The sequence below is a fragment of the Temnothorax curvispinosus genome, unplaced genomic scaffold (assembly GCF_003070985.1).
Source record: "Temnothorax curvispinosus isolate PA1 unplaced genomic scaffold, ASM307098v1 QBEX01013055.1, whole genome shotgun sequence".
NCBI lineage: Eukaryota > Metazoa > Arthropoda > Insecta > Hymenoptera > Formicidae > Temnothorax > Temnothorax curvispinosus.
The window spans coordinates 1-21011 of NW_020222835.1; the positions used below are offsets into that span (position 1 = coordinate 1).

General features: G+C 37.4%; 3 protein-coding genes across 3 annotated transcripts; 2 read left to right on the forward strand and 1 right to left on the reverse strand.

Moving 5' to 3' along the window:
* The first annotated feature begins 242 nt into the window (after positions 1-242).
* LOC112463130 (zinc finger protein 883-like) lies at positions 243-6736 on the forward strand. The gene has a single exon (XM_025029324.1). It carries the CDS (start codon positions 270-272, stop codon positions 1941-1943), a length of 1674 nt encoding a protein of 557 aa, XP_024885092.1. The 5' UTR covers positions 243-269; the 3' UTR covers positions 1944-6736.
* Positions 6737-7630: 894 nt separating this feature from the next.
* On the forward strand, positions 7631-10145 carry LOC112463128 (cleavage and polyadenylation specificity factor 73). Its single transcript, XM_025029323.1, has 2 exons — positions 7631-7882; positions 7943-10145. Exon 2 carries the CDS (start codon positions 7965-7967, stop codon positions 10023-10025), a length of 2061 nt encoding a protein of 686 aa, XP_024885091.1. The 5' UTR covers positions 7631-7882; positions 7943-7964; the 3' UTR covers positions 10026-10145.
* Positions 10146-10799: 654 nt separating this feature from the next.
* LOC112463131 (DNA polymerase theta-like) lies at positions 10800-20499 on the reverse strand. Its single transcript, XM_025029325.1, has 21 exons — positions 19843-20499; positions 19137-19367; positions 18796-19049; positions 18597-18729; positions 18270-18471; positions 17859-18054; positions 17620-17789; positions 17137-17404; positions 16699-17029; positions 16464-16605; positions 16132-16375; positions 15749-15890; positions 13713-15636; positions 13414-13619; positions 13054-13255; positions 12795-12976; positions 12553-12672; positions 11955-12290; positions 11570-11834; positions 11268-11485; positions 10800-11150 (listed from the first exon to the last, which is right to left on the reverse strand). The coding sequence occupies exons 1-21, from the start codon at positions 20497-20499 to the stop codon at positions 11013-11015; spliced, it is 6561 nt and encodes a 2186-aa protein (XP_024885093.1). The 3' UTR covers positions 10800-11012.
* Positions 20500-21011: the final 512 nt, after the last annotated feature.

The window sequence follows — 21011 nt, forward strand, 5'->3', positions numbered from 1 at the left end:
ATCTCGTTGTAACGATCCTACAATATGATAATTTGTATACATATAAATTAATTATACAGAGATTAAATAAATGTAGTTAAGTTAAAAGTTATGCAAGTTAAATAGTGATAAATTTAATAATATGAACAAACGTAAATTACTTATTACAATTCGTATTTAAAAATATTGACAGTGAATATCTAAATATATATATTGATCACGTTTAATCACATGCTTTGTATAATGCGTTTTCCATGTTTCTAAGATGCGTTTTTACTGTGTAGTTGTACATGGGTCAAGAATCGTCACGTATGTCCACCTCTTACGATCTGTTGGCTCGAGAAAGCTGGGAAGAATCGGAGGGATCCGACAACGAGATCAGCGGGCCGTTGTTGGACAGCAGATCGTTGGCCACGCACTTTACTTCGAGCCTGTTTCTGGATCGGGACCGAAAGACACCGACTAAACGAACATTCAAGTGTTCCCACTGTAGCGAAGTGTTTGATTGCCCGAAAGAACGTAGAGTTCACAGCACAACGGTACACAAGGATGCGATGCCCAGTAGCAGTAGAGACCAGCTGGATCAGCCGGAGGTGAAGGACATCAAGTTGCTGGACAGTCGCATGAACATGTTCGACGACATATTCATGCCGAGTATACACATGCAGCAACACATGTATCATCATCAGCAGCCGCTCCTGCACCAACTACAGCCACCGTCGCAGCCTGGATCGGACGGCCTGACGAAGGCCGAGGCCGACCAGAAGATCGGCGAGAATCTGGTGATACCGTCGAACATCGAGGTGATCTGCACAATATGCAATCAGCGATTCAACAGCGAGAAGTCCCTGCAGGCGCATCACCGGCGCATGCACATCGCCGACGTGAACAAACGCATACGCGAGACCGCCAAGTGCCAGATATGCAACGAGGAATTCCCGTCGGTGTTCCTGTACAACGCTCATCTGAAGATACACCCGTTAGAGTGCGGACAGTGCGGCAAGTATTTTTATCGCAAGCAAAACTTTAAGCTCCACATGAAACGTCACTTGGGCATCAAGCCGTTCCCGTGTACCGTGTGCGACAAGGCGTTCCTCACCAAGCAGAAGCTGGAGGAGCACACCAACGGCCACACCGGCAACGCGCCCGTCAGGTGTAGTCTGTGTAACGAGACCTTCCGCAGATACTCGAATCTGACCCAGCACAAAAACAGGCATCACCTCAACATCAAGAAGAAGCTCAAGGACTACATATGCCACTGCGGCGAGGTGTTCCACACGAAGAAGAAGCTCGCCTGGCACAAGGAGACGCACGACGAGAAGCCTAAGGCGTGCACGTACTGCAACGAGCGATTTATCCACATGGCCAGTCTGACGCGTCACATGCGTCGCGCCCACAATCGCCGATTCGTTCCCGACGCTCAGCGCGAGAGCGAGAACGTCGAGTGTCCGATCTGCAAGTGCATCTACCTGCGATCGTCCCTGGCGGTGCATATGCGCGTGCACAACGGCGAGCGGCCGTACGAATGTCAGGTCTGCTCCAAGGCGTTCAGCACCAAGTGGAACCTGCAGCTGCACAAGTGGACTCACGCGGCGCGCAGCACCAAACCGTTCAAGTGCAACCAGTGCAGCGCGGCGTTCTACCGTCACAGCGATTACACGGCCCACATGAATTCCCATCGGAATGTACGGCCGTACACGTGCAACTACTGCGGCGCGCAGTTCATCCGCAAGTACAACTGCCTGCGGCACGTGAAGGAACACGAGGAGAACAAGGCGTACACGTGCGACGTGTGCAACAAGACCTTCCACCGCTCGTACTATCTCAAGGAGCATCTGCGGGTGCATTCGGGCGCGCGTCCGTACACGTGTCACATCTGCGGCAAGTCCAGCGGCACGAAGTCCAATCACAACAAGCACGTGCGAATTCATCACGCGCGCGAGCCTGTAAATACCGAAAATTGAATGAGGATCGCCAGATCGTCTGCCCGCTACATTGATTTTGGCGCTTTCGTGGTCACAATCGGGACGAGTCGGACGACTCAGCGCGGCCGCCCGCGCTGTACTTATAGCGAGATTAGTGCGTACAGTTCTCAGAAAAACTGGAACTATACTTTTACACTTTGATCGGGTATTGATGTAATATCTTGACGAGTTTCAAGTCTCCATGCTGTGGACGCTCCTCAGCGTACCTGTGGCACGTTCGAAGCTGAGCTCGTCGAAGTTGTAATCACGGTGTTAATCCTAGTTTTGAACCGGTTTTCGAACTGGCTTGGTTCAGCCTGAATTCTACGCGGCACAGTCCTGCTGACTGGTTAGCAATTCGCTGTCCTCTTCTAAATTATAGCTACAATTACCGTCGGTACTACGAAATTTAGTTAAGATTATTTAGCGCCGATCGACGTACGGAAAACGGCAGTCGATGTTTCATTGTACTCGATCGGAGACACCGTATCGCGTTCACGCGATGCGGAAGGAGATATTTAACGAATATGTACGGCTGTACGCGTATACGCGCCGATGACAATGAAGACAATTAAGTCACCGTAACGGTATTCGAGTGCTGAGTCTAAAGCACTGGGTCTACTGTTAAGGGTTTTTATTCGATTTCGTATATATACGAGTGTATACTACGTTATACATGCCGTACATTTTTAATATTATTATACTATAAAGGTACATGAATTTTTTATATATCCGAAAGTGTCTTATGGTAACACTTTAAGCATTGCCATACGTAGAATAATTCGGAGACATTAACTTTGTCGTCTGTGTGGTTTCATTCTAAATAAGTAAATTTATCTTCTCTCTTTTTTTTCCTTTTTAATTAAATCGCTATTGAATCACTATAGCTGTTGTATTATTATTAGTTTTTGTTAATAAATGCGAGGTATTTTTTTATTTCTAAGAGATGCATTAGTACACGATTTCTTTTGGCATGCGTATAATATTTAAACTATGTTAAAATGTGATTTAGTTTAATTTAACGTGAAGCACTAAAAAAAAAAAGAAAAGAAATTCTTAGATATCCAAGCATTTAAGAGTAGTACAAGTGCATGCAAGTATTCTGAGGACTTCTTTGTTCAGCAATTTCGAAACTTCCAAAAAAGCACGTCTATATATGTATATAATATGTTGTGTACATATACATTAATTCTATTACTCCAACAGTGTATTACATGTTGTAATTATTTATTTCTTATTTATTAAATCAAGAAGAAATGAAAAATTAACAAAAATTTCGTGTAAAATTTCATATATATATAAATTTTCTAAATTTTATCTAAACCGAGTTTATTTAATGAAACTTGGTTTTGTTTTCTCTGTTGCAAAACTGTAGCCTTGCGAAGATATCTAAGGATCAAAGTTGTTATTTATGATATATTCGTCGAGCAACTTGATTGTATGGGGTTGGGATTTTTATTACGTTATATGCTATGTTTTAAACATTTGCGTATTAGGTAGGTCCAGTGACTTCAGACTACAATTACCTAAGCTAATGATAAATTTTTAATGAAGATTAACTATCGTAATATATGTCACAAAGATTCTCGAATAGTTCTTGCGGAGAAAAATTTGCTACGCAATGAAAGAACACGTTTGCCAACTAATAGTAATTAATTATTATATACAGATAATTAATCCAATTAATATTTACAAAGGTACACAGCACTTTTACGTGTCGATGGTTGTAAAGAATTTTCTTTTTTTACAATAATCTATTTTACACGAGGAGCATGCATGCAAGTGTTTTTGCGCATCATTTCCCCAATGTAAGCCCAATGTAAGCATGGGACGACTCGTATTGAATTGCGATCAATTTTCTATGCAAGGGCCTATATAAATTAATATTATAATTATCGACTATCACATAACAGTTACGAAATCTTAGTTGTTATTCTTCTATATTTATATATTTTGCAATGTGTATAAGACCGGTATTTTATTGGTTATACTATAATTTCAAGACTGATCGGTGTTGGTTCTTTGTATATTGCTCTCTAATACGAATCAAAATAGTTGTGTTCCTCAATTTTAGTTTAATACCATAGTCATTCATTACGATTAATAATTCGTAATAATATCATTACTTACGGAACAGAAGAATGTAAGTCCAAAAGCAAGATCATAGATTTGCACTTCCAAAATGAATGAAAAAGTATTTTGATACGGAGTCAAATTTATATATATAATTAATCTGTTATTTATATATAAGTTAGATCTGATATATTAAATAACAGAGTTTCGTTAAATACTTTTTTGGTTTGAAAACGCGCAATGTTTGAAATGACATTGATTCTTGTATTGCGATTTTTATGCAGAACTTTATGTTGTGTATTGCGGCTATTCTTTCCAAGATATTTCAGTTGTAAAGAGTTTGTTTTAATTGCGATGCCATAAAGAAGTATCAAAATGAATCATTTTGGATTTACTTTTTTCTAACACTCACTGTACTGTTTAAAAACAAGCATGTCATATATAACCGAGCTACATGTCGTTTGCAAAATCAGACCAGTGTCTTGTAATGTAGATGTATGACATTGTTAAGTTAAGCAGATATGCATATTTGTGAATGCAAGAAATGCGTTTAAAATTGGGCGACTTTATTATTTTGATGTAAAAGAGCAATATTGAAGAGGATATGAAGCTGGCTGAAATGTGTGTTAAGCGATTTGTTTGATTGACTCGTGTGTAAATCAAATCGTCTGCTAAAACGAGTCCCAACTATTAAGTTTAAAAGAAGCGACCAAACCAGGAATGACTTTTTAGTGTAAAAAGCACGGTCATGTAAAAATTTATGGATAATTCGATAATGATTGAAATCTAAAGACATTAGTACGGTGAATTGTGCAAAAAAAGTTGGAATATATTACGTATACATATGATGGAGTCTGTTTAAAGAATATTAACCCTTTGTACTCGAAGTGTTTGTTATCCGACATTGTCAGGGATATTTCGTGTAGTGGAAGTGTGCAAGTAATTTTATCTTACGTTATTTCTAAAATTCACTGCTCAGCTAAGATTACAACTTGTTGGTAATTTAATGTAAGAGGAATGACCGGGGCGGGGGGGGGGGAATATCACTACGGAAAATTTAAATTTTGACAGAAGATATCTAGCTAACTCTAGAAAATATAGATTGTGGATTGATAAGAACAATCACACGCTGAAAACAATCGCGAACGTGAACGTGATAAAATAAGAAAAGGATGCTGTGTACGTGTGTGTGTGTATATATAAATATATATATATATATATATATTGTGAATACGTGAATCATTAAAATAGATATAGTATGTTACAATGTACTCGAGCAGCGTGGAAGTGGAAGTGAAAGTAAGCGCGATTGATAACAAACGGATTCAATTTTCGTCACAAGGTTCCACTCGAATAGAGAGTGATGCATGCACGATTTAGGTAGAACGAATTTTATTATTGTGCGTATAACTTTGTATGGGAGGAATTTGTAACTTGTAAATGTGACGTTTTGCAGCTCTAATCTATACTTGATAGGGATAAACCAGAAAGTCAGAATATCTGTGAGAGGTAAATTAAATTCTTTGCAATAATATGTAATACTGATGTGACTCGGCGTGAATATTTCAGGGATAGGTTTCTTTGACACTGAGGTATCGAATTTTCTTCGAGGAAGTATTCAAGTGATAATCACAACTGATTTTATAGCAACAAGTAGTAACAATACGGTAGTACAGTATTTTCAGGGCACAATGGGAATATTTGAATAGCAGAAATGTGACAATCCAATGACTGTCGGTTCTTCCGTCGTTGATAATTGTATTCCTGGTAATTTTTATTATGTCAGAGAATATTTTCTTGTTTGCTATTTTTCTACATATCTTCGTTGACGAGTGAATGCATTTATATTGAAGCGATTATACTTAATATATGTCTTATATGGGTGCAGTTTTTTTTATTTATAATGCTCAGGAGAAAAATGTAATCATGTTTTAATGATATTCCAATAGACTTTAAATAGTATTGACTAAGTTTAGCAGCATTCTCTTTTCTTTCTCTGAGCATAATAAATTGATGTAATTGGAAGGAAAACAGCAACGAGGAATAAATTATGTACTCGGCAAGAAATCTATCCCTAAAAATATACGCCCTTATTATTCGCGCGTTTTTGCAACACACTCGGTGTACTCTGGCGTGTTTTTTGTAATACTGCAATGTTTGCATATAAATATTCCTATTTGCAGGCAATATTCAAGCACAAAGGGTTAAAATATATATTTCGCGATGGTCTGTACAAGGAGGTAGAAATGCATCGACGGTTCTCGATAATCGACTCCATCGTTTTTATCTGTCAAATTAGTCACGTTTAGTTTATCGTCCATCTATTGATACATCACCACAAGCAGCGATTGCACGCTCAGTCTCCTCTATCGTTCCCACTGAGTTTACTCGTTTTAAAAACGGTTTGATACGTGATGGGTATTCAGGTAGTTTGAGAAGCCCACCTACAACCAACATCGACGTCCAGATGTGCAATTGTTTAGCTAAACTATTCATATTATATCTATTATTCATAAAACGAACGTCGTTGTAAATAATGTAAATATGTACATCAGTTCTATTTTATAATAGGGCCAATGAATTGATTTGGCAATTGAGTATCATAACGAAACTCGATCTACGCTGTAAGCAGATTAAAAAAATAGGGTAACATTATCATTAAAAAGGAAAAAAAAACAATAAATCAACATATGTATACCTTAATAAAATTTATGTATTGAGGTACGTTTTTAAATAAGTTCATTTTTTCTCATTTTCTTTTCGTTCACACCAACACCCTGTGCTTACAACATTAAATATAATCGCATATGTGAAGTTAATTAAAAGTAATTTTAAATAGATTTTTCTCAGAATGAAGTATTTGCAAAATAATGCTTCTTTCTAATTGTAATTTATATTTTGTTAAAGTTGCTGAAATATTAAGCAAAAATAACTTATTGTAACGTTTATATTTATTATTGCATAACATGTGATTTGGATTTAAAAAATTATAACTTAGATATATAGATATTTATTGCATTACGTTTAAAGTAAAAAAAAACATTAAGACGTTAGTAAGTGACATTATGGAAAAAAAACTTAATATTTTTTATTGTTTCTTAATTTCGAAGATTAAAGAAGAATTTAATTTTGTAGAATAAATTCTTTTAATTAATTTCTTATAATAAATATATTTTTTGTAAGTATACTTCTTTTTAAAACTATTTTAACTTTTTTTTTAATTATCAATTATTTAAATTTGAATGATAGGGAATTTTTAGAAGTGTTAAAATTATACGAGAAGTTCCTATTCTCCGATTGTAATTTAAATTTTAAACATTTGCGATAATAGAGGCCCAGGTAGCAAAGTGACGTCAAATGACGTCTTAATGACGTCAATTAGACGTCTTTCATCTTTGCTACTTGGGAGGGTATACCTATACGTATATTGTATTCGACAACAATTTATTTGACAGAAAAAAATGAATTATTTCTCTATTGACTATTAAATGCAAACGAAATTGAACTAAATCTTAATTATTCTACGGTGCATAAGACATTTTAGAAATTTTCCTGTACGGTGCATTTCTAATAATTTATCGTGAAACACAGAAAAATGCATTAAATGTACTACGCTATAAACTTAAAGTTTGTTCCTTATAGATAAACTCATACTTTTCATCGTCCCTCTCTCTCTCGCCAACGTTTAATCAGAAACCAGCTGTTTAATTATACAACTTTCATTTTAAGTGCAGAAAGTATAATACAGTGCACTTACGAAGAACAGAATTGATGCTTCACGAGTTTTGTTGTGCGGCACATAACCTCAAAATGTTTGCCGCTTAGTGCGCTTTTTCGAGGAAGTTGCATAGTATATATAATATAAGGTACGAGATATAATATTAAAATAACATAACGAAAAATAACAAAAACAATAATTTTCTAAGGGGAATCTATCGTTTCGGCGAGATGTCGTCGAAGAGAAAGAGCGACGCGCAAGTGCCGGCCGAGGAGAGCGATCTGCTCTCGATCCGGCCGCTCGGCGCGGGCCAGGAGGTCGGCAGGTCGTGTATCATGTTAGAATTCAAAGGTAAGAAAATTATGCTGGACTGCGGCATACATCCCGGTCTCTCTGGCATGGACGCCCTGCCGTTCGTCGACCTCGTCGAGGCCGACGAGATCGACCTCCTGCTGATCTCCCACTTTCACCTGGACCACTGCGGCGCGCTGCCCTGGTTTCTGCTAAAGACGAGCTTCAAAGGTCGTTGCTTCATGACGCACGCCACCAAGGCCATTTATCGCTGGCTACTGTCGGACTACATCAAGGTGAGCAACATCGCCACCGAGCAGATGCTGTACACGGAGTCCGATCTGGAGGCCAGCATGGACAAGATAGAGACGATCAACTTCCACGAGGAGAAGGACGTGTTCGGGATCAAGTTCTGGGCGTACAACGCCGGCCACGTGCTGGGCGCTGCTATGTTCATGATAGAGATTGCCGGCGTGAAGATCCTGTACACGGGGGACTTCAGCCGGCAGGAGGACCGGCACCTGATGGCCGCCGAGATACCGAACATTCATCCCGACGTGCTGATCACGGAGTCCACCTACGGCACGCACATCCACGAGAAGCGGGAGGATCGCGAGGGCAGATTTACGAATCTCGTGCACGAGATCGTCAACAGGGGCGGCAGATGCCTGATACCCGTGTTCGCTCTGGGAAGGGCGCAGGAGCTCCTCCTCATTCTGGACGAGTACTGGAGCCAGCATTCGGAACTGCACGAGATACCGATCTACTACGCCTCCTCCTTGGCGAAAAAGTGCATGGCCGTTTATCAGACATACGTGAACGCCATGAACGACAAGATCAGACGGCAGATAGCTATCAATAATCCTTTCGTGTTCAAGCACATTTCTAATTTGAAGGGGATAGATCACTTCGAGGATATCGGACCGTGCGTGGTGATGGCCTCGCCCGGTATGATGCAGAGCGGCTTGTCGAGGGAGCTGTTCGAGTCCTGGTGCACAGATGCGAAAAACGGGGTGATCATAGCCGGCTACTGTGTGGAGGGAACGCTGGCGAAGACGATTCTGTCGGAGCCGGAGGAGATTACGACTATGTCCGGGCAAAAGTTGCCGTTGAAGATGTCCGTCGACTACATATCGTTCTCGGCTCACACCGACTACCAGCAAACCTCGGAGTTTATACGGACTTTGAAGCCGCCGCACGTGGTGCTGGTGCACGGCGAGCAGAACGAGATGGGCAGGTTGAAAGCGGCGTTGCAACGGGAGTACGAGGACGATCCCAACACCACCATGGAGATACACAATCCGCGAAACACGGTCGCGGTGGAGCTCTACTTCAGGGGCGAGAAGACCGCCAAGGTGATGGGCACGCTGGCGATGGAGGCTCCTAGACCGGGGCAGAAGTTATCCGGCGTGTTGGTCAAGAGAAACTTCAATTATCACATGCTAGCCCCGTGCGACCTGTCCAAGTACACGGACATGAGTATGAGCCAAGTTATACAGCGGCAGAGCGTGTACTTCTCCGCGTCTTTGCCAGTGTTGAAGCACCTTCTGACGCAGATAGCCGGCAGCCTGGAGGTCGTGGACGACAAGAAGCTGAGGGTATTCAAGAACGTCGACGTCACGATCGACGGCAAGATCGTCACGATGGAGTGGATAGCGACGCCGGTGAACGACATGTACGCGGATTCCGTTCTCACGGCGATCCTGCAGGCCGAGATAATGGACCAGTCGCCGAAGGTGTTGCCCGCGCCCACCAAGATGGACAGGATGCACTTTAAAGAGTGCCTCATAGAGATGCTGCAGGAGATGTTCGGCGAGGATTCCGTGCCCAAGATATTCAAAGGAGAGAAACTCTATGTCACGGTAGACGGTAAGAAAGCGCATATAGACCTGCTGAACTTGGAGGTGACCAGCAAGGAGGACGAAACTTTTCAGCAAATAGTGCAAACAGCGGTGACGAAATTGCATCAGTCGTTGGCGCCGCCTTGCGATGTAATATAGCGCAAATAGATATTCAGTCCCGAATAAATATCATTTTATACTGTTAATAATTTATTTATTCTTTGTAAACAATTGGCACTGCCTTGTATCTTCGTACATCATAATTTTAATGCATCTTAATTTTTCTTAATTTTGTCCAACATTAACTATATTATTATCATATCGTTAATGATAATCATCATATTATTATAAGGATTATATATTGTGACTGGTAATATTTTATATTACGTATTATCATATTTAATGGATAAAGTCTAGTAAGTCTAGTAAAGTCTACTAAATCTTATATTCTTTTAACAGCGTTTATTTTTTGTTTTTTATATCAAGAATAAAAAAACTGAGATAAAAAGAAGAGATGTACATATACATAGAGAAATATATTTAAAATATTTTTTTTTATTGAAGATTTTTTTTATAATACTGTTCCTCTCTTGAGTTTTGAAGCAAGGAATATATAAAAATTGATCAAAGATATAATGCACGCTATATAAACTATTAACAATTTCTATTATACATTAATTTCGTGCAAAGATATTTGATTGAGATAAATCATTTATAATATTTACATTTTTTTTTGGAGATATAAAAGATGTGAAAAGATAAAGTATTTTTACTTTTAAATACTAATATGGTTCAATTAAGCTTCAATATAATAAAAATTTCTTTACATATAGGAACATTTAAATATTGATCTTTAAAAATGATAATGCTTCATTGAAAAATACTGGATTCCATTTCAACTATTTACAATTTTCTAAATTTTTATCACTCGTAAAAATATATGAATAATATGACTTGACTTAAGATAAACAATCAAGTATTTACATTTCCCATAAGTATTAAAAAATAATATGTATAAAATATGTATAAAATATCTGATATATGACATGATCCATAAATAGTCTAACCGTAACCAATTATTAAAAATAGTGTATAAAAATAGCGATTCGATAGTAATAATTAGCGCGCTATGATTAGGAATGTCTGCTAAAATTGATAATCATTTAAATCGCCCCATGCAGGCCCAACTCTGACTTTTACTGGCAATGGCACAGTGAGTTGGCACACATTTTCCATTGAATCTTTAATTATAACAGCAACTTCCTTTAAATCTGCTAAATTTACCTAAAGTAGTATTAAAAGATTATTTATTTTGCATTTATAACAAACATCTTATAAGACGCCATAAAACCCGAATAATTTGAACTCGCAGTAGATACATAACAAATCAATAGTACTTACTTCGTATAACAATTCATCGTGTAACTGTAAAACTAAATAACCACCTCTCTGTTGCAAGTTGCTTCGTAATCTGCGAGTGGTGTGCACCTCTGGAAATACTATAGCCGAGTTCGGAAAGTAACTTCTTATCTTGTCCTCTATACTTATCATGGCCTTTTTGACGATGTCCGCGGCGGAACCCTGTACCTTTGTGTTTACAGCTTGTCGTTCTGCTTGCGCTGAAATTCAACGGATACGCAGTTTGTTAAATTATTTAAATCGAAACAGCAAACAGAGTCCAATAAGTGACGATCAATATTCACCTCTCGTAGATGATTTTGTACTTTTTAGATCCGGAAGCTGTCTACGTCTTCCGAGTAGGGTTGTCACATATCCATCGTGATGCGCTTCTTCTAGTACGTCGTTTAACCATTTATATATGCCCGGATATGCGCTCATAAAAGATTCTAAAAATTCTTGAGCTTCGGTTTCGCTTATGCACAGACTTTCAGCCAATGATTTTACTCCCATGCCGTAAATCATGCCGTAACACAATTGCTTGGTACGCTGACGCATTTCATTAGTTACCTACATATTCAGGTAATATAATTAATAAATGAGTAAAATGTTTAAAAATAGACGAATTGTAAACGGTATACATGAATTTTCATATGAATTTGGTATGATAATTATTACATCAGTGAATACCTGTTCTTCTACTACATTATTCCATTTGGCAGCGATGTTTTTAAAAATGTCACCCTGCTGTCTCATGATTTTGCACAATACCGAATCTTGCGAAAAATGCGTCAAGAGGCGCAATTCGAGTTGACAATAGTCGGCGGATAGCATTATGTTGCCCAAAGCTGGTACAAATGCCATTCTTACGCTTACGACCAGATTATTGTCTACGAAATTAAAATCCTTTGGCACATTCTGCAAATTTGGCTCGTGCATCGAGACTCTTCCTGTCACCGTACAAGTGATACAATTACCACGAATACGAGAATCTTCTTGGGCTAGGTTTAGCAACGGATAAATCATCTATAGGCAAAAATATACACAGCAAAATATGTTATTAAATCATTTTTTTTCTGTATACTCTGTTTCTTATATCTGTTTTATTATATTTTCACATAGCTTAACATTTTTTCTATTGGAAGTAGAAAAGCACGAATCAAGAAACACAAGAAAAATTCTTTCATTTAAAAATATATATGTTAGGAAAAAATATTAGCTTTGTATGCAATATATCACATGCACATTGGAAGAATCAAGTAAATCATTCTACTTATCGTATAATTACTTTTGTTCTCGTTGCATTTAATTTCCGCCAGGAAATCACCAAGGTCGATATTGGATTATCACATTTTTCCAAAACAGCCTTGCTTGTACTGACCTTTTTATCTTTATATAATCCTAATACCTAAATGACACGTACATATTTTGTATAATGTAATATGGATATTAAGATTATATAAAGACGTGTGTAAAATGTATAATATATATGTATAATATATATATATTATTTTTTTTTTTTTAACGAACCTGTCCAACTTCTTTGGACGATGAAAAGTTAAATTTTCTGCCTGCCAAGTTGTAAGCTTTTGTTTCTAAAGACTCCATTTCATTTGAAATAACCGACGACAGCTCTTGTAAAGACTTTAGATTCACGCCAATGCCCGATAATTCCATACAAGCTAAAGTTGTCATGATTTTCATTTCTACTTCTGAAAATGAACATTAATTTAATGGTCGTTATAAGGTAGAGAGAGACATATATGTATCTATGTAATCTCTATTGTACCTCTAAACGTATAAATTAGAACAGGATTAAGTTCTTCTAATTTACTCGTGACATTATCCACCATGTGCCACGTAAGGACGGCTTCTGCTGCTGATCTAAACTCGCCTGGTAAAGAACTTCGCACATCCATCCCAGGACCGGCATAGTAAGAAGATTTTGTACGTTTCATTATAAAAGTCCCTTGTGGAAAGTATTGCACTACCTATTTAGAATTTGATGGATGTATTGTACGCAATTTTAAAAATTCATATAGCATTAATAATCTTTCTTAAGTCGACATTTTTTTAACAATACATTTATATTACTAATCCTAATCTTTATTAGATTATTTCATACAAGAAGACGTAACTAAAATCTCACCATTTCGTTGAAATTTCTTTCGAAATCATTGGTATACAACCAATGTGCAATCACGGGATCAAGAAATCTACATTTGACAGTGATTCCGCAGCATTGATACAAGAGTTTATATACATCCTTTATCGCGAAGCATTTTACGTACAAAGTCGTATCGTAAAATAATTCTTTCAATAGAGCCATCTGTTCTTTTCCGGAGACTTTTGATTCTAGAACAATTATAATATTTACATTAAATCTAAAATAATGATAATTTATAATTAAAAAGCATTAACTGAAAAGACATATGACATTTCTATTACCTTGTGAATTACTGAAGGAGACATAATATGCAATATTACTTTCCCAGGATATTGCAACGCCGCGAATTTCTTTATTCCCATGCGCATAACTTCCAGATCTTCTGAGTCTTCGTTTTCCTTCTGTGTTAGAGGCACAAATCCTTGAGCCTATGTTATTTGTATTATCTATATATGTGTCACAGTGCAAGGCTAACGCGATATTTCGTTTCTTTAATACTTCGCGTTTGAACAGATTAAAAGTCGCTCTGTTGTTTGCAACTTTCACGATATTCAATGTATTCCAATCTACCGTTTCGTTCAACAAATCCTTTTTCTTATCAGATGATATATTTTCTGTCTTTAATTTGATATCTTTATTCAAGTTATTCGATTGCGTCTCGTGCTGCTTTGTTCTCAAAGTTGATCTGGTTAAATTGTTTGTCGCCTCATCTTCGGAATTATACACAATGCTGTCTATACTACAATTCGCAGAAAGCAATGCATTTGGTGGTAAAATTTTCTTCAACTTTGGCTTCACTTCACTTTCTTCTTCTTTTATTTTATCCTCCGCTATGTCATTCGTTATTTCTTTTATAGGAGAATTTAAATGATTGTTTATTTCTGTTATTGTAACCTCGGGGAGTTTCTGAGAACGCAGTTTACGCATTTTCTCCAACGTCGTCCTCGTTCGACTTTTATTACTGCTAAAAGGAGATTCGAATTGCTGCGAACCAACGACGAAGTCATCCGAGTCGGATTTATTTGAATCCGCGGACGTCTTCCGTTCCTTTTTGAAAACGATTATATTCGCCACAGGGGAATCCACTTTCGTTACTTTTGACAATTTCCGTGGCGTTTTCCCCTTAAGTGCGGCAGTACGTTTCTTAACATCCGCTTTATGCACGTCGTCTTTACTATCTCGCGCGCAAGTTTTCGTATTTTTTAACGTAATAGACTCACTTGTGTTAACAATGTTTCTAATTTTAGAATTACTATTTTCTTTCTTGGGTTGCATTATATTTTGATCTTGCTGCACTATCTGTTTCAGCAATTCGGAATTATTCCACGAATCGTTACCCCATGACAATATGCTGTTTTTGGTTTGCAAATTAGACGCGTCTATACCTTTCGCATTATTTTCTCCACACAATTGCACATTGCCGGTATTTGAACTTGTAGATTGTTTCTGTAACGCATCCGCGGCATTTGATTCGCTTGCGAGTACTTTCGAATCCAATTCCGTCAAATGCGCGATATTCATGACATTTTGCTCGAGAATATCGCACATTTGGGTGTCAAGATTCAAACTGTCGTCGAATAGACTAGGACTCCTTGAGTAGGACGGTTTAACATCTCCACTTATAATAGATGCACTTTCGTCTTTGTCTATAAAATTCTCATTCTTTATCTCATTCGTGTTGGAATTTTTTAACTTTTTGTTAGGTATATCGTTAACAACCAAGTTGAATTTTTCTAAATTTTTGCTACTTCTCTTTATCTTATTGCTATCATCAGTCGCGGGAGAATTTTTCTTTTCTTTAGGCGTACCTAGTGGTTCATCGTTTGCTATCATATCGGGAGAACTTAAGTCGAGAAACATAGACGAATCTTCGTCATCTTTTGAGACTTCAAGCGGCAAATCAGCTTCATTTAAATGTTGATTGTTCAATTCAGTTACTTCTTTTTTGTCCAACGCGTCGGTTCCACTGATTTCTTCACGTACGTCAGGTTTTGGATTATTATCCTTTTCACTTTCGTTACTCACAAGGTTTCCGTTCGCCAAACTTTCTATCGATGTTCTCATTGTCGTAGATTCCAAGTCCTTTATATTCAAATCGGTCTGAATATTTTCCTTTATGTTAGACGTATCTTCAGCATTTCTAACATTTACTTGCAGAGATCGTTCATTCTGCTCCCATGGCATCTGCTCCAGGCCCAACTCTTTCTATAAATAATCATTATTTTATTGCAATGACCGATAAAGAGGGGCGTATTATATATTTATAAAATTAAAAATTATATTTTATATATATATATATATATATATATATATAAACCTGAATTAATGTCCGCGCCTCTTGAACTAATAAAACTGCAGCTTGTTGAGGTGTGAGACCATCTCTTCCAGTGACGAATACTGTCCTCATTTTATTTCTCTTTTCCACTTCAAGCGCATATTCTCCCTCACATTCTTTTTCGCTAAAACATACGCAAAAAACACCTAAATATAATAAGGTATAATAAGTATATGATCTGTATTCATATACTAGATTTGACGCTAAATATGTATATGATCCAAAGCCCGATTACATGCAATTTTTACATGCAAGATAAAAAGTCTTATTTACTATTAAACATGTATGAGTACATAGAGATATTTACATATCCATACGAAAAAGATAATTTATATATAAAAGGTACGAATTAATATAATTCGAACCTTTCGAAAGGGAGAGCAGTGTAAAGCGCGCGTTCGACATTAAGTTCATTAGCAACAGCTAAGTCTGCTACGGTTTCTATTCCCTGTTTATATAGGCTCCTTGCTCGCAAGCCGTTTAACATCGGCAGACGCAGCAAATCTAGCAATTCTCTGCAGACGCCGAACTGCAATCTCGTTTGAAATTGATTCACCAATAATTCCATGCAATCCCAACCTAATTGCTTGCAAAATTGCGTGACCATACCTAAGATAAGATTGATACATGCTATAGAAAATTTGCTTCCCGAATAATAAATTTATCGTTATTAATTTATTCGCTTTATTCGGTTTACCCGCGTACGTGGCGGCAGACTGCTGTAAGGTTTGCAATACTCCGCGACAACACCCGTATTTTTTACAAACCGCATGAAGCGGCATTTCCTTCACCAAATCGTGTAGCGCCAATGCGCTGTAGAATCTCCTATGTATATTCAACTGTGACACGAAGCATTCTCATTAGCAAATCTATGGGTACCAATTCTAATACTTCATGTCTTTCGCATTTAGAATAAGCAAATTCTCAATTACCGATTTTCCAGGTTTAACGACTCCCCTGATAGCTGACAACACAAAACGCTCTTCTACTCCGACGAGTTTTCCAACTCTGCGCTCGCTTTCGGACATAGCGTTCCACAATTCGTGAAACGTCATCCAATCGACAGTTCCAATTTGACATCCGGACGAGAGTGGAGTTACCAAATATATCACGTGCAATTCGGTGTCCAAAACGAAACACCTTCGTGCTTTCTGTAATTCTTCAAACAGAAACAATCCCTCTCTGGGAGGTATAGACGCGGCCAAACATGCTTTCCCAAGCGGCGTTGCTACCCACCTAGATTCCCGCTCTGTAGTTTGTAATCTGTGCAAATAATAAAATTATATAAATTAATATTTTAAGAAAATCATCAAGTGATATATTTAACTTCATAAAGAGAGTTATAATACACAGGGTTCAATTACACTTACAATAAAAATTCATTATCTAATAAGAATTTCATCGCTTCATTGGAAAATGTTCGCACATCAGACTGTTCATTCAAGCTTAGCAAAGTACAATTAATGTACAGTTCTAAATCTTCGTATGTATATAAAACTTCGCTAGCTACTGCTTCCAAGAGCGCCCTTATTAGTAGCGTGGAATCATTGAGACAAGATTCAATTGGATCCAGAGCTGCAGAGAGCAATGACGTAGCTGCATTACGTTCATTCGGTTTACATATTAGTATACTTTCTCCTGGAAATTATAAAATTTTCGTTATTATTACATTTATATTGTTAGTGATGCGTGATGTTTTATATAATTTTCTGGTCTTAATTTAGTTTCAAAGGCAAGTACAAAATAATTATAATGCATTATTTCTTTCATACTTTTTAAATACATCTTGCAGTTTAATACAATCAAGACGACTCATATCTCGTTCATTCATTATACATTCTGATATTTCTTACCTGCGCTGTCTTTCCCCATACGACCAGCACGTCCTATCATTTGTTTGTAAGTTAAAGTATTCAACGGACTTCCACCAAATAGAGGTGATCTTATGATTACTCTTCGTGCAGGTAAGTTTACTCCACTACTTAATGTCGACGTTGCTATAAGAACCCTCAAGGATCCCGTTCTAGAATGACAATATCAAGTTTAAAAATCCGTAAAAGATTTATCAGTCAAATAAATACATGATTATCACCTGAAGGATCCTTCTATGATATCACGTTCGTCCATTGTGAGTCCAGCATGATGAAACGCAACGCCGAACGAAATCGTGTTTTTTAAAATTTTGTCTAAACCACTTGGACTACGTTTTAATTGTTCCAGAGTTTCATGGATTAATTCAGGAGTAATTTCTTTCTTCAATATCTCACCAAGCTTTGTATTTTCACGACCTATTCACAGATTGAGATTAGAGGGGGGAGGTAGAGAGAGAGAGAGAGAGAGAGAGAGAGATCTTGTTTTTTTTAATTGCAGTTTTGTGTTTAAAATAAAACAAATATATTACTATACTTTATAGAGAAAAGAGCAAGACAATAAAATCATAAACAAATATAGAAAGCACTGATAAAAAAAAAACAAATCTATATTTATTCGATCTGAAGCAGACCTAACTTGAAGAAAGTTGCAGCAATTTGTTCTGCCAATTTCTCACACCATTTCTTTGTGGGACAGAAAATCAACACACTATGACTGGCACCTATTGTCTCAATGCAAAGCTGTAGAATATTATCTACATCTGTTTCTAATTCTTGCAACTCTGACAGTTTTCTGACAAGATTCAATTTGTTATCATATATATTTGCTTCTATCTGTAAGTAGAAATGATCTTAAACAGTGATCAGAATCTCTCTAGATTGTCTTCAGCAAAATACAATCAAATCTCCGTTATCTCAAATAAACAAAAATAATTTGTATATTTTCTATGCATTTTTACCTTGCAATATTCATTCAACGGTATGGGCCGAAACTCAGTCTTGTACAGCTCCGCACCCAACCATTTGGCTAGCAGAGGTAAGTTAGGTAATGTGGCTGACATACCTATCAATTGTATATTGATATCATCGTTGCTGAAATGTTAAATTGTAAATGACTCCCAATTACGATTCAAGTTTCAATACAATCAGCAAACTCACTGGACAGTCATGTATTTCAATTTGGTCAGAAGTAGCTCCAAGAGATAGCCACGATTAGGATCACCGAGTAGATGCAATTCGTCTATTATCACAGCTCCTAAGCTACTCAAATCTTTTTCCTCCATCAAACGATTCACCAAAGAATTCGCCTTCTCTATAGTCGCTATTGCAACGTGGGTAGCAGCAAATCCTCCGGGCGGGACGTTTCCTCCCATAAATCCTTCCACTCTTATCCCACTGTCGGACAATAAATCCTGAATGCCAAATTTATCAATTTATTTATAAGGAATATCGTGCAATTTAAGATATGTTCGTAATAATTTTATTTCAATATATCTTACTTGAAAGTAATACATCTTTTCTCTAACGACAGACACAAACGGCAGGATAAAGATCACTTTCTTCTGCTTTTCTAGAACGGTCTTAATTAAGAGGACTTCAGCGACGAAGGTCTTTCCTGCGGAGGTAGGCGCGGAATACACGAGATTCCTTCTCTCTTGCGTTACTAGACGATTCGACAAGCACTCCATTTGCCATGGAAACATGCGTTCTACCCCACGGGCAGTGTATTTCTGAAAAACAATATAATTATCAAAATCATTGAATTTGATTCATACATAAATCTAAGAATACTGTTTATATTATACAAAACCACAGAAGTATTGCACACTCGTATAAATATAAAATGTCAAGGAATTATAAATAATAGCAGTTATTTTAACTATTCAACGAGTCAGTAATGTCAAAATTATTTTAAACCAAACATTGAAGAATTGTGGCAACTTAAAATCTAAAAAAAAATATATATATATAAATATCGAATCTTTATTTATGTTTGAATTTTTATTTGATTAATTGCAACAGACTTCAACAGATATTCAATATCTCAAAATTTAATAAATATCTGTACTAACAACACATTATTAGAATACTTAATTAATTTAAAAGTTTGAGGAAAGTTATGACACATACATAAAATAAAGAAACATCTTCTAATAAATATTTATGCATAGACAAACATTTATTACGCGTACTATAACACAATACCTGTAGAATATTTGGCGGCAGGCCCCACGACGCCAATTTACAACGGTCCTGAGTGCAAAGTGGTGGAGACGAAATAACAAACTCCGAATTTTCACTATTGTACGTAGCATTAACGGCCGATGACGTTCTGACTCCACTGCTACTTGTTGCATCTTGCGCATTATTGGAAGACTTATTTTTACAGAGAGTACCCTGAATACCAGATCCATCGCACTTCTGTTTATTGTCAGCTGTGCCGGGACGACGTTTCTCCTTCAAATTGTTATCAACATGCTTCTTGTTTATTTCACGAGGACTCCGATTTCTTTGGGACGGCAAGAGCCCGCTTCTTCTCGGAGCACCGGTGGCCGAGGATAAATTTCTTCTGTTGTTGACCTTAGGAAATGTAATACTGTCCTCGAAATACTTAACGAAATCAGACGCGTTTTCTCCTCCTATTTTCTTCGTGCCGGAGTTAGACAGCTTCGGTTTATCCAGATCGTTGTCCTTATTGTTCGTGAAGTCCAAAAGCGGCGAGCTCGACTTGAAATATTCACCCAGATCACTGACGTTTTCCTCCTGCAACGGGGCTTTACTTCCGGCTTGCTCTTGTGGGATTTGATGTCTCTTTTCGATATCTATGCAAGCCAACAGAGTTTCGTCGCCGAAAGACTGCATTATTTCCTCGGTCTGCAAGTGCAAGTCTTTCGGCCGGCGGTTTTAACCGAGGCGATTTAAATCGTTTTGAGAGCGAGTGCTGCCAGCTGCCATCAGTCTCGTCAGTCTAACCGTCAATCGAGAAATTCCTATATTTGACCCAGGGACCCCAGGGCTACGTTCCAAAATTCACTCTAGTTAATTAAAATGCTATAGTGTACATGTACATACGTGACGTAAAGTATAGATTTTAAGTTAGAGCCAAAGCACATAACATGGCGTAGCGATATACGACAGTCGTAGTCCTCGACCTGACAAATCAGGATACGCCAAAGCTTGTGCGTTACTTACGTCCACGACTACGACTGTCATATGTGCTTTGGCCCTTACTCAGAGTGAATTTTGGAACGCAACCCAGGTATTTAAATCGAAGAAAATATTGAACACCAATTGGTTGTTGAACGAAATTCTTATAGGGCTTTAAAATAATTTCCAGGGATTTCTGGAAATTTTATAACAGCCAATTATATAAC